The sequence below is a fragment of the Gymnoscopelus microlampas genome (assembly GCF_963454915.1).
Source record: "Gymnoscopelus microlampas genome assembly, chromosome: 12".
Lineage (NCBI taxonomy): Eukaryota > Metazoa > Chordata > Actinopteri > Myctophiformes > Myctophidae > Gymnoscopelus > Gymnoscopelus microlampas.
Genome location: NC_139949.1, coordinates 21,126,301 through 21,152,853, shown reverse-complemented (window position 1 = coordinate 21,152,853; position 26,553 = coordinate 21,126,301). Strand labels below are relative to the sequence as shown.

The following is a 26,553-nucleotide window of genomic DNA, read 5'->3' as shown; positions in this document are numbered from 1 at the left end:
GTTGCTTATTTGGGCTTGTTTCCTAAATGTTGTTTAAACCAGTGGTTCTCAAATATTTCCCCATATTGATATGTATTCGTCTGCGGACCCCCATCTGAAAACGTTTTATGCCAGGGACCCCCATTCAAGATCTGTGTTGTTAAAATGTTTAAAAAATATTCAATGTTTTATTAGATTTTTTATTTCAAGATTTCTTTTAAATAGCCAATGTGTATATACATACACATTGGCTATTTAAACATTACTGTATATGTTTAAAACGGCGAAGGGCTCGCTTCTTTTGGGCTTGTTTCCATATACCCTGGTTGCTTGTTTCTCTCGCAAAACCTGGCAACAACATTGCCCCGGAAGGAAACAATTTTGAGAGTTCACGCACGTTTCTCTCCCTCTCCCTCGTTTGCCACTAAACCAGCATGGAGATGATCTGTGTTGTGTAGAACAACACTGTTGTCATCATCAGTATCATTATTAACGTGTTATTAAAGCCTATGGACAGCAGCAGCATGGGGGAGATCACTGAGACAGTAGAGCAGACTCGTCCCAAAGTGTCGGACCCACGAGGCATACTGCAGCAGAACCGAGTCTTTCTGGACTTCTTCTGGGACATAGCGAAGCCCGAGCAGGAGGTCCGTCTGAAGGCGATCCAGGACCTCATCACATACCTGAAGAACAGTGACAAGGTACTACTCTACTCCCCCTGTACCCCCATAACTCTGAGAGTGTACAAATGGAACCCTGGGTTCAGGAGGAAGACATCAGACATCTATATAACTCTGAGAGTGTACAAATGGACCCAAATGGACACTCTCAGAGTTATATAGGCTTGTCCCACTTCAGTTCTAAATTATTACACATTTCTTTCCAGATGTTTCAGAATGGCAAAATAGCAGATCTAGCTCACAATCTGCTGTTTTCAAATATCTGATGTTTAAAATAGGGTTTAAACTGGGTTAAACTGATATATTCACTTCTTTTTTTTTACTGGGGACCCCCTGGAACCCTCCAAGCTGGGCCCCAGGGGGTCCCCAGGCCCAGACCCCACTTTGAGAGAACCACTTTGCTGTGCAGATCCACCCCCAAATGACAATGACATCTTGATATGGACCTTTATGTATCCCTCTATGGGGAAATGTAGCAGCAAAGGCAGTAAGGGTGAAATGTATGATGGGTAGGCTACAGGTCCGAGTAGAGAGAGAAACTTGGCCCTAGCCATCTGCACTTGGTCTGACTGGCTTATTATAATCATAATGTACATTTTATCAATACATGTTTGTGTATATATATTTTCTTTATCAGTCTGTAACTCAGAGAGTGTGCAAGTGTAACCAAGGATCCATTTGGTTTGATGTTGTACACTCTCAGAGTTAAATCAAGACTTTTCGATTTTACAGTGTACATTGGGGTCCCAGAGATTTAAAATGGTATCAAATGGTTGTCCGTGGTCTAATGCCTCTTAAACTAGACATCCTTGAAATGAAAAAGGCTCAGAATCACTGGCCTAGACTGTTTTTGATGAAACCAACAGCGACATAATAAACATGGGTGAAAAAAACAACAACATGATAATGTTTCTCTGTCCTGCAGGCAGATGAGTTGGACTACACCCTGAAGAGGTTGGTGGAAGGTCTGGCGCACACCAGAGAGGTCGCCCGTCCTGGCTTCAGCTTGGCTCTTGGACAGGTTAGCAGATGTACATGTTGCATTGTTAATGAGATAATATCTAATGCCTAATATAAGCGATCTCTTATGACGGTGTCACGACTCGCGTGCCGATAATAGCAGCTCTAAAAACTCACAACGCATTGCGAATGCACCGTGTTGTGAGCTTATAGATATGCTATTTTTGGCATGCGACACAAATCAGGCTTTAATCCTCTGTTATCACCAGCAACTTTGTATGAACTTAAAAACTAATATTTTTTGTTTGCTGTGCTGTTTCCTTAGCTGCTGAGCACAGATGAGGACATACCTCTCCAGGCTGTCTTTAATAGGATCAAAGAGACACACAATTTAGAGTTGGCGAAAAAGGTAAAAAGGAAAAGTAAAAATAAAAATGTTGATGGCCAGTTTGACACATCTTTGTATATAACTCAGGTTTGACCTCTTGAGTGTGATGACTTTTTTTTATGATTTCAGAAACTGATCAGAAATGTTGCATTTGGGAACTTCTTTGGTGTTCTTGCACTGTCACAGTCCACACGTCTCCCCAAGGTAAAAGCCACTCCATTTCTAATCACTGGCTTCTAATGATGATGTATGTAATACTGTTAACCTGTGTCTTTATGAAACTTAAAATGAAAAAGATCAGTGGAGAACTCGCAAATTAAATGCACTTCAGAGCAATGCTTAGTCTCGGATGTGTCATAATTTTACATCTCCAATAACACTATAACATCAAAAGCATATTGGCCTAAGAAATCTACTGTAACCATATTTTAAAATACGTCTTTTGTGTGCGTGTGTGTGTGTGTGTCAGGAGCCACAGGTGGTGTTGGGATGTGTACAGTTGTTGCAGAGTCTGTCAAAGCACAGAGAGCATCTTAAGGACTTGCCCGGAAAGACCATGGTTGACATCTTGTCTGAGGTGATTTGATGCAGTTTTCACTTAGACTGCTGGGTCTGAGTCCATTAGTGCAGTCTGGTGTCTAAATGGAGCTGCAATTTCTATTTGGTGATTTTGTTGCAAAATGAGACAACCACTGTTTTGGAACAAATCTTAGAAATTGACGGTAGGGCTGGGCGATATGGACAAAATCAAATATCACTATTTTTCACCAAATACCTCCTATCAACATTTCGACAGCAAATTGTGATGATATATATATATTTTTTTTTTGTTTTGTTCATTTTTCTAAAATAGCAGATCTACAAGCTCAAAACGCATCGTGATGCAACCCCTCACCCTATATAAAAAAAAAGCGTGCGAGTGATTAAGTAAAGTGATTAAAACCAGGAAAAGACATCACTTATGTCATGTCATTATGATAATTAAATATCCAAAATCCCAGACGATATCTAGTCTCATCATATCATGATATCAATATAATATTGATATATTGCTCAGCCCTAATTGTATCCGCTAAAGGACCGTGGTGTCAAACTGGCAGTGGTGGAATAATGCTGCCCACGAAGGTGTCCAATCCGGCCAGTGGAATGATTTTTGGGAGGAATTTCAATGGGGTTGGGGAATTTCATTGCCGTCCTAAAATTCTGATATCCTCCACAAGTATAGTAATACGTGTGTGTGTGTGTGTGTGTGTGTGTGTGTGTGTGTGTGTGTGTGTGTGTGTGTTAGACACCAGAGGAGGTGTTTGATGAGGTGTTACTGGGGGCTCTGCAGTCGGACCTGTCCTCAGCCTTCAGTACACCAGAGCAGCTGCAGCTCCTCCTGGTGGCCATGGAGCGCTTCCCTCAGTCCCTCAAACCCAAGAAACTCAAGAAGCTCCTGGGAACGTCCATCATCGTCACCGAGGACAACATCCCCAAGTGAGAATAGCCATGATATGGTCGCTCTCTGGCAGAAACCTTGCATAGAGAAGTTAATAGAACCAACATGGTCTGAAAAGAAAAAACTATAAAAACATATCTAAGAAGTATGAAGGTTAAGTAAACACAAAACCTATGAAGAAAATTGGTGTGTATAGATCTAGAGATGGACCTTTATTTATCCCTGTGTGGGGAATTGTAGCCATCTGCACTTGGTCTGACTGGCTTAGCATAATGTACATTTTATCAATATATGTTTGTGTCTATATTTGCACAAGGCAATAAAAGGTCTATTTAACTAAAACATATCTCAAATCAGTGTGAATACACTGTTACTGCAGCATTGAAAATGAATACAACTTGAAGTAAGCATGTGAAATGATGCAACAGTTTATCCATTCTCTGAGTCGTGCTGAGCCCGGGCTCCGATGCCCCCCGGTGTCGTTCTGACATCGGGGGGTCTGGCTGCCCGGCCCTCGGCACCGACCCAGTGTTCTACTGGGCCGGCTGCCGAACCGGGCATGCTGGGATCTGGACCCAACGGTGAGCTTCTACCAAGACTTGAAATGCTGATTCTGATCACATGCTTCTGTCAGAATAAAAATAGATTTACATCAAACAGAAACTTGATTTAGACTATAAACTTGATATCCGTAAGAATCAAAAGCAAGAAACGTAATGGCTTCCAATTAATATCCCTGTTCATTCACTACTGTAACTAAATGTGACCAGAGACGTCGACCGTTGGCTATGTTGAAGTTCTGTTAGAATGTATGAACTAAGCTGCTGTCTTGGGTTTGTTATCTTTGTTTTCCTGCAGAACTTAGTTTTTCGTATGACCAAAACGGTTTGTCTTTTCAGGAAATGGAAAAAGAAGTTCCGTGTTCTAATGGATCAGGTGTAGAAATAATTTAGTCACAACTAAGCTCATACTTTTCATTAGTTCTGTATTTATAAATAGCAATTTCATGAAAATGTATAAAAGCAAAAATAGCCAATTTAGGCATTTAGCAGACGCTGTTAATCCAGAGCGATTTACAGTAAGCGATCTACGTGTTGTGAGCTTGTAGAACGTCCATCTTTGCCATTTTCGTGTGACGCTGTAGTATGACAAAGTAGGCCGTTCATTTACAGAAAAAATTTAGAAATGTAAAAAGTAGAAATAAGGAGATACAAGGTTTCCAACACCGAACACACACAGCTTACCCCTGAGTTATACCGAAAATAGCCGATCTACAAGCTCGCAAGTTGTGAGCTTGTTGATCTGCTATTTAATTTGATAAAATTATCGATACTTTATTCGATTATTCTTTTTTTTATTAAATAATCTATTAAATCTGTTGGTTCAATTAACAGTTGGCACCCCTGAACTCATGCAGTGTGTGTTGTCCTCTCCTGCAGGCTGACAGAGGTGCTGAAGATGGCAGCACGCTCTGTGAAGAATGAGCCGCAGCTTCCAGCCGTGGCCCTGGACCTGCTGAAGATCTCTCTGAAGGAAGGCACCTTCCAGCTCTTCTGGACCAAAGCCATTGTTCAGAGCATGTTCCCCGCTGGCGCGCCAAAGAACAAGTTCGAGGAGCAGTCGTCACCCACACAGTACGTTGTTATGAAGGAAATGCCTGAACCCATTAAGACCGTCAGTGGTTCTCTAGCTTTTTCAAGTGAAGGACCCCTAAATTGATATGTATTTGACCGCGGACCCCCATCTGAAAATGTTTTGTACCAGGGAACACCCCCAAAAGTGAAGATTTATGTTTAAAAATTCAAAATTATTCAAAATAACACAATGTTCAAAAATAGCAGATGTACAAGCTCGCAAGCACGGCACGAAGTGACACGCTGTGACACGCTGTGAGCTTGTATATCTGCTATTTTTGAGAACCACTGCTCTAAACCACTGTTCTAAATCCTAAAGAGTTTTCTGAGGATGCTTTCCCGGTATTAATGGGTTAATTGATGTAAAAAAGAAAAAAGAAAAAAAGAAGTTCCTGTCATGCAAAGATTTGACTGTAGTAACTCTGAGGACCCCTCTCGGGGTCCCGACGTACCACCTGTTGAAGACCCCTCCGCTCTAGATATTGAACTAGTCTTGTTTGCCTGCATCTCTCCAGGTTCTTAAGCTTCCGTCTGCTGGGAGCCGCCCTGCCCCTGCTGTCTCTGTCCCAGCTGAAGGATGTGCTGTCTGGGGAGGTGATGAAGCGCTATGGGGAGCATGTGGTCTCTGCTCAGGTTTGTGGAATCAAAACAATGTTAGCAGGGAAAATTTAGGGTTAGGAATTTTTTTTTTTTTGCACATTCAAAAACAACAAATGTGTAACAACAGCATAATATTGGGTTGGGATGTGCAAACACCCTGTGTGGGCTATAAAGTTATTCTCACCTCACTTTACAACAAAAAATGCAAAGGAATAAAAAACAAACATAATTTCAGTAATTGTCTTGAAGAAGTCATCAGTCAAAGACAGTGACCTTTGTTCCCATTTGTTTGTACTGGACCAAAAATAAATGTTTGCCAAATTCTTGGTGGTGCATTTTAGTCAACCCAGCATATACTTTAATGTAATGTTTTCAGTTCTAATATTCTACACAGAACCTACACTTTAGGGAAATTGGCAAAGTAAACTGAAAAAGTCATTTATGAAAAGTATTTGCTCATCCTGACACACTCCAGAGTCCAGACGACCCAGACGGCCCGCACTGTGTTCTACATCCGCATGCCCAATCACATGCTTGCCTGCATTAAGCCCATAACTACTCTCTGAGCCATTGGTTCTCAAAGTAGGGTGCTGGGACCCCTCCTACCCCACACACCCCGGTCACATTGATACCTGACTCTGATTCTCTCATTGACCCCCCCCCCCCTCAAAAGGCAATAAAAGGCCTATTTAACTCAAACATATCTCAAATCAGTGTGAATACAGTGTCACTGTAGCATTGAAAATGAATAAAACTTGAAGTAAGCATGTGAAATGATGCAACAGTTTATCCATTCTCTGAGTCGTGCTGAGCCTGGGCTCCGATGCCCCCCGGTGTCGTTCTGACATCGGGGGGTCTGGCTGCCCGGCCCTCGGTACCGACCCAGTGTTCTACTGGGCCGGCTGCCGAACCGGGCATGCTGGGATCTGGACCCAACGGTGAGCTTCTACCAAGACTTGAAATGCTGATTCTGATCACATGCTTCTGTCAGAATAAAAATAGATTTACATCAAACAGCAACTTGATTTAGATAAACTTAATATGTCCTTTCGTTAGAATCAAAAGCAAGAAACGCAACAGCTTCCAATTAATATCCCTGTTCATTCACTACTGTAACTAAATGTGACCAGAGATGTCGACCATGTTGAAGTTCTGTTAGAATTTATGAACTAAGCTGCTCTGTCTTGGATCTGTTATCTATCTTTCTTGCAGAACTTTGTTTTTCGTACTGTATGTCCAAAACGGTTTGTCTTTTCAGGAAATGGAAAAAGAAGTTCTGTGTTCTAATGGATCAAGTGTAGAAATAATTTAGTCACTACTAAGCTCATGTTAATACCTTTCATTAGTTGTGTATTTAAAAATAGAAATTGCATAAAAATGGACCCTTACAGATCTGTAACTCTTGAGAGTGTATAAATGGAACCAAATGTATCCATAAGGGTCCATTTTGTCCAAGGTTCACTTTATTTGTCATTTACATGTTTTCACATGAAACGAAAATCGTACTCAGGACCAGCAGTGTACAATAAAAATAACTAACAAGCATAAAATCCTAGTGCAATGAAGTAAAACTGAGCAGCATATTAAAAACAGTAGCATCCATCATTTATCAGAACAGATAACAAGGCAGCATGACAGAACCATTTGTGCTCTCTCTGAGTTATGGGGGTCCTTGAAATTTCTGAAAACGTACAATTCGGCCTGCATAATTTGCCTATACCGATGTAGTCAGAATAGTCAAATAATGTCCGATATATTGGCCTGGTCCTACCCCACACACAACACCCTGGTCACATTGATACCTGACTCTTAATTCTGTCATTGACCCCCACTCCCCCCCTCCCTCCCACAGCAACCCAAACGCTTCAAGCTGGCCCCGGAGATGGACGTCTACGTGGCAGACTTCCTCCAAGGCTGCGAGGACCCCGACAAGCAGCTGGCCGTGATGCTCAGCTTCTCCACCCTCACCAACGAGGGCTACCCGGTGGTCCCGTCGGTGTGGCGCGTGGTGCAGCACCTGCAGCCCGCGGCGCTGCAGCGCTACGTGGCCTGGCTGAAGGCCATGTTCCTGCACCCTCAGCTGGACATCTGCCTGGACTTCAGCACCCGCAGGCAGAAGGACAACCCAGGAGAGAGTGGCCAGTGAGTGTTTTATTTACATAGCCTTTGTTTACTTAATTGACAGTGGTGGAAAAAGTGCTCAAATGTTTTTACTTAAGTAAAAGTATCGATACTGCAATATAGAAGTACTCTGTTATAGCCTGGCTCCAGCCCCTGAATCGCTAGCCACGCCCATTAAAAAAATATGTTCAGGCGATTCAGGTCTGGTGACGCTCTCATAGGAGGTCTCAGACTCGGTTGAAAATCTGTACGACGAATCAGGATCGGGATAATCCAGTATGAACCAATCGCGTTGGTTCATAGTGGAGTCCCACTTTGGCCACGCCCCCATCTCAGAAATCGGCTGCATTGAGAGGGCTTTCAGACTGAATAATGGAGTGAAACGAAATGAAAATTCAGGCTGAGTGTCAGGCTAACTCTGTTACAAATAAAAGTTCAAAATTCACTTGAGTAAAAGTACAAAAGTATCAAAATGTACATAAAGTACCAAAAGTACAAGTGAAAATAGCAGATCTACGATTGTAGATCGGCTATTTTCAAATAGCCTAGGTATAAAATAGGGCTGAAGTGGTTGATAAAAAAGTACAATATTTGCCTCCGATATGTAGTGGAGTAAAAGTTAAAATATAGACAATTGGAAATACTCCAGTAAAGTAAAAGTACCTCAAAATGGCACTTAAGTAAAGTACTTGAGTACATGTATTTAGTTACTTTACACCACTGCTTATTGATTTGTTGTTCTGTTTTGTTTTATCCGCTTCAGCTTTATAGTGTTCCAGTTCCATATTTGTGTCTCTCACTTCCAATTTAACTTGTTTATCCTGTATGATAATCTCTCTCCTGATTGGATCTAATTGGTGTCCTGACCTGAAAATGCTAATTTTGTTTACTAAAATAGCTGTTGAGAAAGGGACACCCGTGTTAATGAACAAACACTCCTATAGCAATGACCACTATCATAATATAGAGCTATTTAACACCATTTCTAACCATAATATCACTTACTGCACCTTTTTTAAACTTCTAATACTTTAGTTTATTTGAATTTCAAATGCCAGAGACATGATGTCATGTCTGTATTTAGTCAGAGGCTTGGTAATACCTGGCACTGCCTTGCCTGCAGACATAAGGTTGCACCTTGGCACATAAGGTGTTTGATGTTGCATGCCATATGGTGCCGCTACACAGTCAAATCTCTGAGTGCGTAAAAAATTGACCTTTAACCCATTAAGACCGGGAACGCATCTGTGTCATTTTCAGATTTCTTTGGCTATTCAAAGATTTGCGCACATTTTCAAGATTTTTTTAAACGATAGGAGATCTACAAGCTCATAGCGTTGCACAGAGTGCCGCGCTATGAGCTTAAATCTTTGCTTCTGGGGATTCTACAATATGTCTTCTAAATCCTAAATTGCTGTTTAAAAAAAAAAAACGTATGTTATAATATCAGTGGTTCTCAAACTTTTTTCATGTCAAGGACAACCACAACTATATGTATTTGGCCGCCGACCCCCATCTGAAAATATGTTGTTCCAGGGACCCCCCAGAAGCAAAGATTAAAGACGTTCGCTTGAAAAAATGTATATATTTAAAGATTTGCACACATTTTCACGATTTTTCAAAAATGGCAGATCCACAAGCTCAAGCTCTATGAGCTTGTGGATCTGCCATTTTTGAATAGCCAAAAAAATCTTAAAATGACACAGATGCGTTCCCAGTCTTAATGGATTAAGGGGCCCAGATGGACCCTTAACAGTTCTGAGAGTGCGAAAACATTTTTCCTGTGTAGTTCCTTAAAATAGTTTTGAATTGGAAATGAGTGTCTGCTGTTTTGGATCATTAGTGGCTGACTCTGGGCACACGTTCACACAGTTTTCACAGTCTTCACACTTTTCAGTAAAAAGAAGTAAGAACGTAGTGTTCCAATGTAGTTATTATTTAGTCACAAGCTCTTGTTAATGCATTTTTTATGTTTATTTTAATAATCAATCAATCGATTGTGTTTTGTTTTGGATGAATGGAACCAGCCTCGTATACTTTAGTGGTATCACTATGAAAGTACATTTGTCAAGGTTTTTACACACTAAATGTTTTGAATATTGATATTATTTTATCATTAAAATCTTAGTGTTTTGCCAATTATTTGGCACACAGGTTGGATATCACTTTTTTGATTGATTTGAATACTTTATTAACAGTTTGTAAATCGTACAGTGGGCTTGTTTACATTGTGGCCCTGTGTATTCAATTCATCACTGTGCTATGACACCTGAAGTAGCCAGTAAAGGTTTTATCTCATCTTCTTCTGACTGTTGCTCGTTCTCTCTCTCCTCAGGAAAGAGACTGGCGCGTTTCGTCTGAGGAAGTGGATCGTTGCTCGTCTCACTTCCATCGTGGAGAACCAGCAGGTGAAGAGAGACGAGGACCTGGTCATGGACGTGGCGAGGTCAGACCTACTTCTTGTCTAGTTCTGTCAAGCACTTGGTTTTCCTTCGCTCCGAAGAAATGACAGTGACGTGTAGGCCTGTCACAATTATTACATAATCGTCAAATTGTAATTATTTGAGATAATCGCAATTATTTTTGCATAACCGTTATAATCATTTCCATATCATGTGTAATCGCTTCCATTCGTTTCCATTCCAAACGTTTCCACAAAAAGCACAACACATCACAAAGGCTTGTAGATCAGCCATTTCTGCTTTTTTTTCCCAACTTTTTTTTAAGTATAAAATGATATCTTTGTATATTTAAGTTATTCGTCATATCTGCCCTGTGCAATGTTTGATTACGAAGCCTAAAAGGCAAACAAAAATGTAATTTAATTTTAAATCGTTAATCGCAATTATTTGTGTGATAATTAATCGTCAACTTAAATTTGTAATCGTGACGGCCCTAGTGACGTGTTGTTGTGTGGTTCCAGGTTTGTGTTCTTCCATGCGTTCTTCACTGCCCAGAAGGTCACTCCAGACATCCCAGAGACCGAAGGAAAGCTCTCTATGCCGCTGGATAGCAGGACTAGAGCTGTTACAGTCGGTTCCTTCTTTGGGTGAGAACTCTTCTCTACTCTGACGTTCATTATAAACTCTTTAAATAACTTTTACATACAATACCTTTTACTTACAATAACGTTACATATTTGTGAATAATGTCATCTGAAGCTACTTTGACCCTGTTCAGACTGGCAGCCCAAACCCGGCTCAAATCTGATTTCCTATACAGATTGGAGTCAGATATGGTTTTATGCAGTCTGAACAAGGCTAAGGAAAGTGATTCAAATCTGATTTGCAAAAATCGACTGCATAAAAACAATGGGACACTCTGGATAGGCCACAAATCAGATTTGTCTGGCTGCCAGTCTGAACAACATTTGACCTAAACTCAAAGTTTCTTTCTGCCAATTTGGCTATGTTGTATTGCAGTAACATCCATAAGTGTGTTATACAAGCATATCGCTTCAGACTAAATCTGAGACGGGACAAAATACTACACAAGGGTACCGGGAATAGAACAGAGAGGGCATTAAGAATTAAGGAGAATCAAGAGGGTTGTCACTCACTCGTACAGGTACAAGTAGCAAAATGTTGGTGCAGCATGTCCGCAAGACTACATCAACAGCAATGCAATATACACAATATAATAGAGGAGTTTAATGAATGGGATGAAAAGATAGAAATTAGGTTAAAAAGTGCAGGCTAAAACCACACTCTGAACCTCCTGTAAAAGGGACTCGAGCAGCAAAAGTACATTTTAACAAACGCAAATCTTGTATTGGGGTGCCTGGGACAAAGATATTTTCAGATGAGGCTCCGCAGCCAAATCCCTATAAATGTCAGGGTCCTTGATATGAAGTTTGAGAACCACTTTTATAAAGGACTGCAGCGTACCTAATGGCTTTCCAACTGTACCACCCCCCAGGCTGCTACAGCACATGCATCACATGCCAATGCTGGGGGACTCTGCCGAGGTTGCAGCCCTCAACCAGAAGCGCGTCCTGGGAGTGACGGCTGACGGAACATTATGGGTCTACTGCCTGGTGCAGTACGCCCAAATCCTGCTCAACCAGCCAAAATATGTCGAGAGCGCTCAACCCTTCAGCCCTGAGCAAAGACATGCCTGGGACGGGTAAGAAAAAAAAGAGCCATGGGGTGCCTGGTGGCTCAGCCACAGACCATATGCTCCTGTAGAGCGAAATGACCCTGGTTCAAATCCCGTCTGGTCTCGCATGTCTGTCTATCCCTCTTTCTCTGCATTTGGTTCCCTGTCTGGTTCCCTGTCTCTCTACGCTGAAATAAAGAGTAGAAATGCCAAAAATAAGTCTTAAAAAAAGAATCATATTGAAATGATGCTGGCTAAGGAAGTGAGCTCTCTCTAATTGCAGTGGAAGTGAAATGGAACAACTATCCAGCTTTAAGAAACATTAATTTACCATTAAGATTACTTGACATTGTGCCCGCCCTTCTACATCATATTTGCTCCTAGCGTTCGGTTTTCATTATTTTTGAGCAAGCCTCGATGATTCAGTCCCGTGTAGGGATGGGACTGCAATCATGCAGCAATCCATTCCATAGACACAAAAGTTTGATACCTGTCATAAGGCTGGGTTATATGACTTCAAATCAATAGCATGATTATTTAAAACTCTATTACGATTAATGAACGATTATTAAAAAAAAAAAAAAACGGAAAATAGAAGATCTACAAGCATATAACACGTAACGTTGCATCGCTACGCGTTGTGAGCTTGTAGTTTGGCTATTTAAAAAAAATGTGTACGTCACCATTGTACAATGAAGTATATAACCCTTTGGAACCCACTCCCACCTCACATGAAAGCCGCCCCCACTTTTGCCGTGTTCAAAGCCACCCTCAAAACCCACCTTTTTAGACTTGCTTTCCCTGCCTAACCCAAACCAAATCTCCCTATCTTCCTCTTCGGCTTAGCTTATTGTTTTTAGCCTCTGAACGTTTTTCTTTTCTTTTGCTCCTAATAAAATTGTTTTAAGCTGTTTTGTAAAGCGACTTTGGGTACTAAGAAAAGCGCTATATAAGTCTGATGTATTATTATTATTATTATTATTGTCTCCGCCAGGCCGATAGGCATGGCGAGAGAGTATGTTTGTGTCCGTCCTTCTGTCTGCGAGCAGCTAATCTCCGCCACCGTTGGCCCGGTCGCTGTGAAACTGCGCACACACACTCCTTGGATGCCACAGCAGAACCTCTGCCCCATATTTTTCAGATCAGCCTGTCATAGCGCCACCATGAGGCAGACTTTTGCAACACATTTTTTTCTATTACTCCTACAGATTTTGTCCAAAGAACACGCAAATCGGTAAACAGTATGTCTATAGCCATGTGATCAACACGGATCTGTCTGATTTTCCATATTCCATCATGATTGGCTAAAATTGGCTTCCAAAGTTTACAGGATTGGTACATTATGAACAAAATGCCTCAAATCATGAACGCAGCATGCGATTTCCGTGAAATTTGCCACAGAGATTCCCACTTGGCCCAGGAAGAAATGCCACTTGAAAACGTTCACATCAGCCCCATGGTGGCGCTATAACAGGCCGATTCACGTTTTTAGCTATAACTGCACCAATCTGTGTGAAACTTTGCACCCACACTCCCTAGAGGCCAAGGAAAAACCTTTGCCCTGCATTTTTCACATATACCTTTTAGAGCGCCACCAGGAGGCTGACTTTTGTTATACACATTTTTTGCTCTTACTCCTTCAGATTCTGTCCAAAAATCACGCAAATGGGTATACAGTATCTCTATAGTCATGTGATCAACATGGATGTGTCCGATATTTCATATTCCATCCGACTAGGCTAACATTACCTTCCAAAGTTTGCAGGATAGGTCCCTTTTGAACAAAATTCCTCAAATCATGAACGCAGTGTGCGATTTCCGTGAAATTTTGCACGCACATTCCCACTAGGCCGAGGAAGAAATGCCACCCTTTTCACCTTGGCCTGTTATAGCGCCACCAGCAGGTCTAATTTAGCAAACCACATTTTTGGAACAAAATGCCTCAAATCATGAATGCAGTGTCCGATTGTCGTGCAAGGCCTAAGAAGAAATGGCACCCTTTTCACATTGGCCTATTATAGCGCCACCAGGAGGCCATAATAACCTACCTGACCAGGCGGAGACTTGTGCTCCGAGGAGCACTTTTTCTAGTTATTATTATTATCATTATTATTATAACACAGGGTTAAGTGGTTAATTAGACTTAGTCGATTCATTCATTTCACAAACTGCTTCTCGGTTAATCGATTAACCTACATTATAGATTAAGTCTGTTATTGGTTCTAAATACAGGTTTCGATAATATTTTTCGGATAATTGCCCAGCCCTAACCAGTCAGTCTGTTTCCTGTCCCCTCTTTCAGCATGCTGGAGTCAGTGGCTGCTCTGATGAAGAAAGCCAAGAAAAGCAATGCACCAGAAACCAATGCTTTCCAGCAGCTGTTCCTGTTGGTTGGCATCCATCTCTTTAAGGTATCACTAACATTTCTTTATTACTGTGCCTTGGCACAGCAAAATAACACACCGGACCTCCACAGCCCTGGAGAAAACACATTAGAAATTCAATTCTATCTACACTTTACAGACCTTGTTGACTGGGACTCGTTCCAAGAGCTTCTTTTCAGTATAGTGCATGTGTGTGCACGGCACGCACGCAGCTGTGCACATGGACACCAAGCTGAAGCCACTAAAACTGCAATGAAAACATTTTGAATATCTTGGCCAGTAAAATAGACTTCCATAAATCCTCAATAAAACATTGTGTGTCTTGCTGCTAAGGCCCCAGAGGACCTGGTGGACATAATGAAGGACCTCCAGAACTGCATGGAGAAAGCCCAAGACAAGAAGTCCAAGAAGAAAAAGAAACCAGGTAAAGTTGCTCTTCCTGTTTGTATCGATGCTATCAGGTATCTGATGGAGGAAATTGAATAAGTCGAGCCTAATGCATTACACAATCACTTGCTGAAAAGAGAAGGTTTTCAAGTTAACAATTTTGGCTTGAAAATCTGTTCTTCTTGGCGAGTGGCTGTAGTGCGAGGGAATATAAATTAAACTTTAGTTGCTGTTACAGTGTCACAATTAATTTTGGATGAACCAAGACAGATAAGACAATTTGCTTACAGTCACTTACTTTAACTCACTGTTGAATAATGACTTGTATAAGTGCTGAAATGCTCATTGCTACTGTAGCGGGTTAATGTAAGGAGATTAAGAAACATAAAAATGAAAAGGAAAAAACCTAATGTTTACAGTGTGTTTATATTATGGATACTTCTGCATTTGTTCTGTAGTCAACAAAACTTTGATAGCATTTAATAAACATAATACATAAAGAAAAATACAGAATGTAATTGGGTATACCTCCTCTTTGTTTTTTATGTAGTTCTTGTGTGGTTTATTGTAGGATAAACACAGAAGCTAATAAAATGGTAATTTAAGCTGGCAAGTTAAAAACTCCCATGGGGCTTGTAAAAACATCTATCTCACCTGAAAGCATCAAACGGCGACAGAGGAAAAACAAACAAGCTGACAAACTGGAAGACAGAACCCAAATGATAACAGGACACAACGTTTAATGAAACGGAGTGCTGTATTAACTCTTTGACTGCCAGATAAATATTGTAATGGTGTGCTACTGCTGCCAGCAAAAACAGCGATTTTACTGTACCTTTGAAAAGTCATGGAATATTCTCTGTGACCGATGTCCTCACAAAGATGGGCTCGTTATGTGCACGGGGTTGTCGTAGTAGAGGGGGGAAAAATAGTCTGGTCGCGATCCTCCATTCAAGAGCTATGGCTGTTTCAATGAGGCCAAAAATAGCCGATCTACAAGCTCACAGAGGTTGTAGATCTCCTTTTTTTTCACCGATATGTTCGCCCCTAGAATAAGGACATTAGGGTCGTGTAGGTGAATTTTAATGCCGGGTGAGTGTGAGGTGAGAGAATGAATAAAGTATAAATCGTGTTTAACCCTCCCCCGCACAGCAAAAGACCAGGAAGAACCCCACTGGGTGGAGGTGGTGGTGGACATCTTGCTGTCCCTCCTGTCCCAGCCCAGCCGCCACATACGGCAGGTCTGCAAGACGGTCTTCTCTTCAGTCTGTCCCCACATCACTGCCACGGCGCTCACTGCCATCCTGGACGTAAGTGCTTCTCACTTTTAATGTACCGTCCAAAACAAACGTCGTTAAAACATGGCTGAGCTGCAGCGGGGGGGGGTTGGTTTATTATGGTTGTTCCCACTGTGCTCACACAGTCCTCTAAAGCAGTTGGTTCCCAACCTTTTCTGGATCAGGGCCCACTCGAGGAAATCTCGAAAGCGTTGTTAAGTGGTCAGATGGGTGGGCCGCGTGCAATTTCAAAGCATATTCATCTGTATCACAATGAAATAAGGTTATATTAATGTTATAATATCATTAAAGGAGTAGTTCACCCCAAAAAATGACTTATTTTCTATCAATTACACACCCCATGAAGCATTGAATTCATTGAGATTTTTTTGTTTTTGTTGCATTCCTAAGCCAATAATTTGATTATCGGCGGAAAGATGCTAATGTATTCGGTAGGAGACTCAAAGGAGACTCTTTGAGTCTCCTAACGGAGAGACCGCCGGTCATCAAATTATTGGCTCCATGAAATGTCCATGAATGCAATGCTTCATTGGGTGTGTAATTGATAGAAAATAAGAAATGTTTTGGGTGAACTACTCAGTTAAAACTGTAGTGTTTTGACAATTATTTGCAATATCCTAACATTCCGACAGTTTTGGAATGGCTGCTCTAAAGTTCGGCTGTTGGTTGTGGTGTGTAGGTCCTGGACCCAGACAAAGACGAGGACGAGAGTGCTGTGGTGGTTACGGACGACATGAAGACCGCCAAGAAGAAGAAACCACAAGAGTTCGATGAAGACGAGGACATGGAGGTAGAGTCTTGTTTGGAATGGACATAACACAGACTGATCTACAAAGTGTGCCATTTACTCAACATGCTCATCAAACTCATCTCTACTAGGGCTACAGCTATCGATTATTTTCTTAGCGATAAGATAACACGTTTATTGTCACTGTATTCCAAAAACAACTACATTTTGTTTGGTGCACCCACTTCAAATCAAATAGCAGCATCAACATAGCAATACAGATACAGCAACTGTTAGGGCCGTCATAGTCTGGGAGACGTCGCCTCAGAGCCTGTACAGCAGGGGCGCGGCCACTGCGTTCTGATTCAAATCAACAGCCAATGAAGAAAAGGGGGCGGGATCCACATGCAGTGGGTGTTGCATGTAAATAGGAGCGACGGGAAGCAATTTCTCCTTAAGAAATTGCGGCCGCCATTGTTGTGTACTGCTGTTTGCCTCTCGTCCGACTGTTTAGACGAGTTGCACAGCTCTCAGACCGGTAAGAGGCGTGTCCGCTCAGATTCTGAGCGTAAGCTACATCCCGCACACAAATACCAGGGCTCTGGGAACTCAGATTAGGGCCGTCATAACATAAGTCAAGTCATCATAGTCTGTAGTCAAAAATATATGTAATATAAACAAGGTGACGTGTGTGTGTGTGTGTGTGTGTGTGTGTGTGTGTGTGTGCGTGCGTGCGTGTGCGTGCGTGCGCGCGCGCACAGCGAGTTGGGGAGACCCGTGTTGATTGCTATCAGAATATGGAGCTGTTCAACGCTGATTTTATCGAAGAAATATAACTTGCTTGTATACCAGCTTTTAATACATTGCACTGGCTAATTCTAGGAGGAAGAGTCTGGTGAATCTGATGATGACGAAGAAGATGATGATGACGATGATGACGATGATGATGATGATAATGAGCTAATGGAGGAACAGGAGCAGGGCGACGTGGATCCAAACTTCCGCCTGTCTGTGATGAAGGTCCTCCATGATGAAGATGCCTTGGTGGGTTTCTAATGGATGCTATATTTTATTATACTCTATTATACTCTTTAATGAGTTTAATATGATTTAATTGTGTCCTTGCTTCTTATCTTACATGCTCTTGAAGATAAAGGATCCAGTAAAGACTTTTTTTTAAATGAGTTCATCCTAGTGGTACTACAACTTTTTATCAGAGTCTTATCGGCCTTTAAGCAGAAATGTGTTTTAATAGGTGTGTGAAGTGAGTATGTTATAACATCAGTCGCACTACATCCCACACGCAGCCCACAGAGGAAGATGGCAGTGATGATAATGATGAAGAGCTGGATGATGAAGCCATGATGAAGCTGGATAAGGGCCTCGCAATGCTCTTCTCCGAGCAGAAGAAAAAGATCGAGGCCAAGAAGGATGAAAAGAAACAACTGCACAAAGAAAAGACGCTGGTCCGAGACTTCAAGATCAAGGTAGAAAATAGGTTTTAATGCTTAACCACATGAAGCCTAGTGTCCCGATTCCCTATTTCATAATAGTTGTATAGTGTTATGGAAAATACAGTGGTCAGTGGAGAATAAAACAGGATAAACTGTATATATAATATAAGTTTGGGCAACAGTAAGTAAGTAAGTTGGAGAGGCTTATAGTCTGTATCAGCCGAGAACGCAGGAGTCCTTCCCTGTTACAATGCGCTAGACTCCTTGGGGATGGATTGCTGAGGAGCAGCGCCACGCCTACCATCAGCTCCCAGTACTTACCGCACGACTTGCCAGCACCCAAGTAGTGCTACTCACTCATACGCTGAGTTGGCGGTGCCCGGGATCGAACCCATGACCTTGTGGTCCAAAGGCGAGAGCTCTACTGACTGAGCCACCCGGATACAGTGGCTCAGCAGGTAAAGCGTCTCTCTTAGAATCAGAAGGTTCCCGGTTTAATTCCTGGCTTCTGGTCTTAGTGTCCTTGAGCAATACACTGTGAACCCCTAACTGCTCCCGATGAGCAAGTTGGTGCCTTGCATGGTTTCCACTACCATCAGTGTGTGTGTGTGTGTGTGTGTGTGTGTGTGTGTGTGTGTGTGTGTGTGTGTGTGTGCGTGTGCGCGCGCGTGCGTGTGTGATAGGGAAATACCCTGTAAAGCACTTTGGATAAAGGTGCTATAAATGCAGTCCTTTACATTTTCAGTCCAAAAAGGTGTTGTTCCTCTTTAAAGCCGTTGTTTACTCAAATAATTCTTGCAACCTTTTCCCCTTAACTCCTCATGAGGCCGCTCACTGTTGACATCACTTTGTTGTAGGTGTTGGATCTTTTGGAGGTGTTTTTGGACAAGCAGAGCCGTAGCCCCCTGGTCCTGGGCATGCTGGAACCCCTCCTCACCATCATCGAGCGGGGCATGAGCTCCGACAGTGACCAGCAGGAGCAGGATTTCCTACGCAGGGCTGCAGACATCTTCAAGTAACCTACGCATTTTTTTCAAATGCCTAGTCTCACGTAGCCAGATGATCAGAGATCTCAGCCTACCTCTGGTGACCTCTAAATTCAATGTTGTGGCTAAAACTGTGTGGATAGAATTCAGAGATGTAAAAAAGATTATCTATGTATGAGCTTAAACGGAAGAGAGCACTAGCGCTAACTAATCTGCGGCCACTACTTTTCCTGATACCGTCCCAATATGAATGAGCGCCCTAAAACGTCTTTGCATTGGTTACGCAATGCTGTAGTTTTTTTTTAAATTTCAGTTTTTCTGTTTTCACCCAATTTTAGCCCATTCCTTTGGATTCTGATGTCACTAGACCAGACCAGATGTATAATTAGGCAGAGATCTCTGATCGTCTGGCTGCGTGAGACTAGATGTCCTCAGACATATTGCTAGGTGGAGATTTCCAGTCGTCTGGCTACACCAGACGATGACATGCCTTACTTAACCCATTAAAACCGGGAAAGCATCTAATATATTTTAGTGTTGGCTTTTAAAAAATGGAAGATATACAAGCTCACAGCGCGTCACTTCGTACTACGCTGCGAGCTTGTACATCTGCTATTTTTGATCCTTTTTTTTTAAATCTTGAAAGTTTGAATTACCCCGAAAAGATTGAATAATTTAGAATTGTTTTAACACAAATCTTCTCTTCTGGGGGTCCCTGGCACAAAACATTTTTAGATGGGTGTCTGCGGCCAAATATAAATCAATTTGGGGGTCCTTGCCAAACCAAAAAAGTTTGAGAACTACTGATTTAGAAGCCATGTGTAGAATCGGCGTCAGGTCTTAATGTGTTAAATGCTAGAAAATAGGTGCTGTTTGCCATCAGAATGAATAATCGTTCTTAGTAGACACATAAAACAGGAACACAATGATAGTCAAGGCACCATTGTAAACTATACTCTTGTAAACTATACTCTGTGTGTGTGTGTGTGTGTGTGTGTGTGTGTGTGTGTGTGTGTGTGTGTGTGTGTGTGTGTGTGTGTGTGTGTGTGTGTGTGTGTGTGTGTGTGTGTGTGTGTGTGTGTGTGTGTGTGTCCCTAGGAACCAGCTGTGCAGGTCCAAGTCTTACTGTAAGACAGTTGGAGACAGACAAGGGGAGCTCCATGACCTGATAGAGAAACTGATGACCAAAGCCAGGAAGCAGGCCGACTCCTCGGTCTCCTACTACTTCTTCAGGTTGGACCTTGTTATCACATGACTAGAATGAATAGAGACACGCTGTATTTATCAAGAGTACTTAACCACGCATGCAAAGCCCAATTTGTGGGAACGGGCACATCCAGACATGGACAAATCTGCACAGGCCTGCAATCTTAAATGAGATTGAGGCATCTCATCCGTTCCTAGCATTGGATTTTTATGCTAATCAAGTCTTTTACACCGTCACCGGTTTTGAGCTGACAATGCTGTCTTTGTTTTGCTGCAGTGCATCTCTGTACCTCGTCAAAGTACTGAGAAGTGCAGCTGAGACCAAAGAGGAGAAGACATCAGACACACCTGCTGAGGAAGTACGTTTCACTTTAAGCCTTTTATAAAGATTCCTCCATTTTAGCCCAAAGTTTGATAATTGGCCAATTTTACCTCCTGTCAAAATGGAGCTGGCAGCCTGGCACCTAGAGGATTGGATTTTGTCAGAAAAAAAGTGTCCATTATAGTGGAGATACTGTGTTGTGTGTAGATTAACCCATTAAGACTGGGAACGCATCTGTGTCATGTTTTAAAGAGAACATTTTTAACTCTGACATTTTTTGAGATGGGGGTCTGCGGCCAAATACATATCATTTTGGGTGGTCCTTGACATGAAAAAGTTGGATCATCATCACTGATATAGCAATATATTGTTAGGATTTAGAAATTTCAGATATGAATTTGGCTGCGGACACCCATTTCAAAATGTTTTGTTCCAGGGACCCCCCAGAAGCAAAGATTTGAGTTACAAATGTTCGCTTTAAAAATATATCTATTCAAAGATATGCACACATTTTCAAGATTTTTCAAAAATGGCAGATCTACAAGCTCAGAGTGCGTCACTCGGTGCCGCGCTATGAGCTTGTATATCTGCTATTTTTGAATAGCCAACAGTATGCTTTCCCGGATTGAATGGGTTAAAGGAATTTGGAAGGGGGTAAAAAGTGCTTAAACCGTGACCTACGCCAGGGCCGCAGACAGAGGCTTCTAGATTGTGTTGTGAGCTTGTAGATCTGTTTTTGGCGATTTGTTTGACGAAAGTTTGCCTATTACCACATTTACAGAATAGGCATGCTAGGGTTCATGTGGTTAACCACTGGGGTTTGTTGCTTTTTCACCGCCATAAAAATTAATAATGAATAAACGCTCCATGATGTCACAGTCTACCTAGAACCACAAAGAGTTGCAAGGAAATTCTTCCCCAGCGTGTAACTAATCGCTCTGTTCTTTGTACAGTTGCTATCCATGGGGAGCTTGGATGTGGACCGGGTTGTGGCCATCCTTAAAGACGCCCTGCGCTCCTTTATGACAAAGAGGAAATGTCCATTAACTGCACAGATGTTCATCGACATCCTGAACAAATTCCCCGTAAGTACAGTGTTATATAAATAAAAGTGAAATGATTACTTTTAGTCTCCTATTTCAGAAGGTTATCTTTCACCTAAACCAGTGGTTCTCAACCTGTGGGTCGGGGTCCCCACATGATTTGGGGGTGGGGGGGTTTCCAGATGACATTGAAGTGACAATTTAAGGACCTTTAAGACCTTTTTAATACAAGAGAAGAAAAAAGACCATTACTGCATCAGAAGTAATCGACAAACTATACATTACAATCAAAACTGGTCAAACATTGGCCAAATTGTAAAATGATATAAGAAAGAGACTAAATCAATTAAAATAGCCGATCTACAAGCTCACAATGCCTCACGTTGTGAGCTTGTAGATCTACTATTTTCACAATATTTATCTGTGGAACCGAGTCAAACTAAATGTAATGCCTCAACTCCTACAATTCCAAGTGCTTGTCAGGGTGGGGTGTCCCCAGTTCAAATATGATTATTTTGGCGAGTCGCGGCCTGAAAAGGTTGAGAACCACTGCTCTAAACAACTTCAGTGGTCACTGACTACAGAAACGAGCTCTGCGTAAAGTCTGGCAAATACATCAGCATACCGTGTTGATTGTTAACACATTGACCGCCATAGGTCAATCTCATAATGTACTCACCAGTGCCAACGTTTTATTGTTGTTTTTTGTTTTTTTCACGTCGCCATAGACCTTGTTAAAATCCTTAAAATTGAGCCGTGCACTGTTTGTAAACATCGCAGACATCTGCCTGCTTCTACCACTGAAGAACGCGTGTCAAACGGTGCCTCCATGTTGTAGTTAGAACGGTTTATATTAAACAGTGATCGACGAGGAGAAGAAAACAACAAGGAGAAAATTGAGTTTCAGTTTCGTCATTAGAATGACGGCTGACGGCATCGGCAAAACCGGAATCCCAAATAAGGGCTTTCCGGTGGTGTTACAATGAAATGGTCCGTGTAGAAAATTGAAAAAGGTTTTTTTTTTTGAAAAAAAGGAAAAAGCACCACGGCCCGTAGGCTACGGGATCGGCGCTTTACAGTTGGATTTATCGGCCCGTAGGCTACGGGCCCGGCGGGTAGAGTGTTAACGTCTTTTTTTAATTCCAGGCTCTTTTTATCAAACTGTTGGACACAGCAGTGGAAAACATTACATCTGGAGTCAGAGAACACCAACAGGTAAACAATGGCATAATACTTCCAATATAGAAATCCTTGGGACAAATAATCACATAAGGCCATATTGATTTTTTTTATATCCAATTTTACAGTCATTAATAGAATTTGATAGTGTCGTCCATGTTAAGATGTCACATGGATGTATGGTTCTATTACATCTGAAGTATTCTAGTATGAATCATAATTAATATCATATGTAATTCTCACAGTGCAATTTTACAAATCCTCTCTAAGCTATTGAACCCTACCTGAATTGAATACACTAGTACACCAAACAGCCAGTTTGAGTTGACACTATAATTATGTGTCAACAATGACTTGGGTTCATGCCATTTACTCTGATCTCGCACTATTACAGATAAGTCGCTCTGAATAAGAGTATGCTAAAATCCTGTGTGTGTGTGTGTGTGTGTGTGTGTGTACACCAGGGCCAGGCGTGTGTGTTGGTGCTGCGGTCGATGCAGAGCAGAGAGGTGCAGCTGTTGTTAGCCGGAGCTCCATGGACTGAGCTCTATTGTAAGACTACAGGCCAACTGGCCCAGGTAGGTTAATACAAATGATGGAATCATTATCCTTTGAAATATTATGAACTGCGTAACATATCAACATATCCCATGACTGCAAGTCAAACTGATATCTGTCATGCAGGTTATTATTGCGTCATTGATAATAATAGGTTAATGATGTACCCACTTCTCAGAGTTTTGGAAAGGTGGAGCAGAGTGTTCAGAAAAAGGTGGAGCGAGAAAAGATGGAGAAATCCCTGGAGCTCTGTAAATTCATGATCAAACGCATTCACCAAGAGGTAATTTTAAGTTTCTATGCAGTTTCAATAGTGTCAATGTCCAGTTCCTTTTCAGTGCAACACATTCAGCCTTATATTTGCAATATAATTTATATATACATATATTGTAACCCTGATATATCAGCATATCAGTGTTTGTGATCCAAGGTTTGTAATTAAACATCTCAGAATCAAATGTTGGCGTTTCCACTTCAGGCAAAATAAAAGCTGTGATGGATGCTTGGGCCTGTCTTGTTACTGTGGTCGCTGTCTTTTGTTTAGAGTCAAATGTTTTTTCTTTTGTCCTGTGTGTTCTGTAGAAGTTATCAGTGGACGTGGAGCCTCTGAAGAAGGCTCTACAGCCCTTGACTGGAGCCCCTGAGTTCAATAAAAGTGGTTGTCTGGCGGACACGTACTGGGCCATCATGAGACCTTTTGGAGCGATGTGAGTTTTCACCATGTGCCGACCAGCTTTGCCAGACAGCTATATTACCTAGACATTACTGATACTTAAGTATTGTATTAGTAACTAAGCATGTACTCAAAATCTTCAATGTTTTTATTTACGGTGTGAAAAACATTGAGAATTGACAAGTTGTGTTGCCTGTTTTGACAGTCGGCCGAAAATGCAAAAGACAAAGAAGATGGAGGGAACAGAGGAAGCAGGCCAAGAAGACGACGGGAAGAAGAAGAAAGGTTTCTTGCCCGAAACTAAAAAGCGGTCGAATCGTACGAAGAAGAAGATGGTCACAGAAGGCCCACAAAATGCCTCACTCTCCAAGGACAGACCAGAGGGAGACCAGCAAGGACAGGCGAGAAAGAAAAACAAAAAAAAGAGGTCTGGAGACGGACAGGCACCTTCCCAGCCCAGCCCAGCCAAGAAGGCCAAGTCACAGCCGGGCAGCACACAGGCCAAGACACCACCCACACCCACAGGCAAACCAGCCAAGAAGAAGCACAAGAAACAGGGGGGAGGGCATGAGTAAACAGGACAGGCTGCTACTGTTTATAACTTTGAATATCGTTGCTGTCGGGCAGAAACCTTGTATCTCCATATTGAAAGATTTTTTTATGTTTTTTTCTTAAACGAATGCCCTACTTCATAGTAGAAGAGCATTGTGCAAAAATAGTGAAATTGGCCGATCTAATAGTCGGAAGTACAAAGTCAAAAGAATCTACCAGTGAGGAAAGGCTTGAGGTTAGGTTAGGTTAAGGTAACGGTGGAGGTTGGAGTGGTTCAGGCAGAGGCAGATGGTACCATACTGTACAACAGATGGATGATATTAGCACACTGGAAGCACAAAAGTCAAAAGAATATACCAGTGAGGATAGGCTTGATGGCTAGGCTAGAAGAGGGCTCAGAAGTGTTGGGTATGGTACATCTTTTTCCCCCACTATTTTTGCAAACTTTAAGTTAAGTGTGTTTTATAAATATATTGAACCAATGAAAAGAACAAGAGTTCCAATATAGACTTGTGACTAACTATGCATTGCATCCATTGGAACGCTTTTATTTCTTTATTTTTTTTAATTTCCTGATGATTCTGGACATAGGTTTCTGCCCGCCAGTGACGATATGAAAAATGTATATCCGTTTCATGTGTTTCCAAGCCCTTAACTCCCGATGCCATTTGTTTCCTTGTCTTTATTTTGATTATGTGGTTATTATTTACCTTTTTACTGTAAATCACTTGCCTCTGTGAATCTGGCGCCAGTGTTGTGGTGTGTTTCAAAACAGGGTTGTGGAGGAATGAATGAACCAGAGTGCAGCTTTCTGGACTGCCTTGCCTGAGTCTTTGGACATCCTGCTGGTCTAATGTTCTTCGGCTCAAACCCTATTATCCATTTGGACGGTTGGACTGGACTGATGTGTAGGTGGCGCCTTCCTGTCCAGGAAGGATAATGAGTACACTTCTGGCAGCAGCCAATATTCGTGGTTTCAGAGGAATAAACATTAGTTTTATATCTTGCTCTGATGTACGTGATCCTGTTCTCATTGTCTTACTCCACCATAAAGCTTTCTGACCTTCAAATGTGATCGAATACTTTATTAGTCCGAAATGTAAACAGCATGCGGTACAGTAAGACATTAAGGCTGAAAAGGATAACATGAAGTCCTGGGGACTTCGTTTCTATTGTGCTCCTGTTTATTCAATTCATCAACATAGCATAAAAGTAACACAATAATACATGTCATTAACAAATACGAACACTACAAAATAGATGGGAAAATTACATTGATAAATACAAATATAAAATGGCGAAAAAAGACCATCCACAAGCTCAATGCATCGCGATTTTAGATGATGTTGAAACTTACCGCCTTACATACCCAAAATAGGGGATGCCAGGTTGATAGTGGGGTAAGGCCACATTGAAATTCGGATCATGGCCAGTGCCAAGGCTTTGTCCCTCTGTCTCACAGTGTTCCTGTCGCGCCTTTCCGTACATTCTACAATAGGATGTGTGCCATAAAGAATAACAAATATTACCACAGTGTATTCTAGTTTAAGTGAAAATCAGTGGTGTAAAGTAACTAAGTACATGTACTCAAGTCCAATTTTGAGGTACTATTTTTTACTTTCTTCAGTATTTAAAAATGTCAATAGTTTTACTTCTACCCCACTGCACCTCAGAGGTAAATATACTTTTACTCCACTACAAATATATGAAAACTTAAGTTTCTAAAATACTTTGTAGATTTTTATTATTTTTACAAAACACTAATCACTTCAGTCGTATATATTTCGGCCATTTGAAAATAGCCGATCTACAAGCTCATAATGAGCTTGTAGTGCTTATTACGTGGCTTGTAGGTCGGCTATTTTCAAAAGATTTGTTTATGC

General features: G+C 41.6%; 1 protein-coding gene across 2 annotated transcripts; it reads left to right on the top strand.

Moving 5' to 3' along the window:
• Positions 1 to 363: 363 nt before the first annotated feature.
• Positions 364 to 25,734, top strand: mybbp1a (MYB binding protein (P160) 1a). 2 transcript variants are annotated; one of them, XR_014601911.1, is made up of 28 exons: positions 364 to 680; positions 1,585 to 1,680; positions 1,945 to 2,028; positions 2,137 to 2,211; positions 2,477 to 2,584; positions 3,296 to 3,486; positions 4,888 to 5,082; positions 5,598 to 5,715; positions 7,535 to 7,824; positions 10,139 to 10,249; positions 10,727 to 10,852; positions 11,722 to 11,928; positions 14,204 to 14,312; positions 14,619 to 14,709; positions 15,825 to 15,982; positions 16,650 to 16,760; positions 17,580 to 17,741; positions 18,005 to 18,184; positions 19,009 to 19,166; positions 20,236 to 20,370; positions 20,621 to 20,702; positions 21,619 to 21,750; positions 22,855 to 22,923; positions 23,352 to 23,465; positions 23,624 to 23,728; positions 24,028 to 24,152; positions 24,324 to 24,910; positions 25,053 to 25,734. XR_014601911.1 is itself a non-coding variant. In XM_084073673.1 (27 exons), the coding sequence occupies exons 1-27, from the start codon at positions 489 to 491 to the stop codon at positions 24,691 to 24,693; spliced, it is 3,894 nt and encodes a 1,297-aa protein (XP_083929799.1). In that variant the 5' UTR covers positions 364 to 488; the 3' UTR covers positions 24,694 to 25,734. The 2 variants fall into 2 exon arrangements, 1 of the variants encoding a protein (XP_083929799.1); XM_084073673.1 differs by having other exon boundaries at positions 24,324 to 25,734.
• Positions 25,735 to 26,553: the final 819 nt, after the last annotated feature.

Bases quoted from the DNA above. Each gene is read 5' to 3' on its own strand.
- mybbp1a (XM_084073673.1), top strand. From the start codon at position 489: ATGGACAGCAGCAGCATGGGGGAGATCACTGAGACAGTAGAGCAGACT. The intron at 2,029-2,136 runs GTAAAAAGGAAA...TTATGATTTCAG, and splicing joins ATTTAGAGTTGGCGAAAAAG to AAACTGATCAGAAATGTTGC. The intron at 18,185-19,008 runs GTAGAAAATAGG...ACTTTGTTGTAG, and splicing joins TCCGAGACTTCAAGATCAAG to GTGTTGGATCTTTTGGAGGT.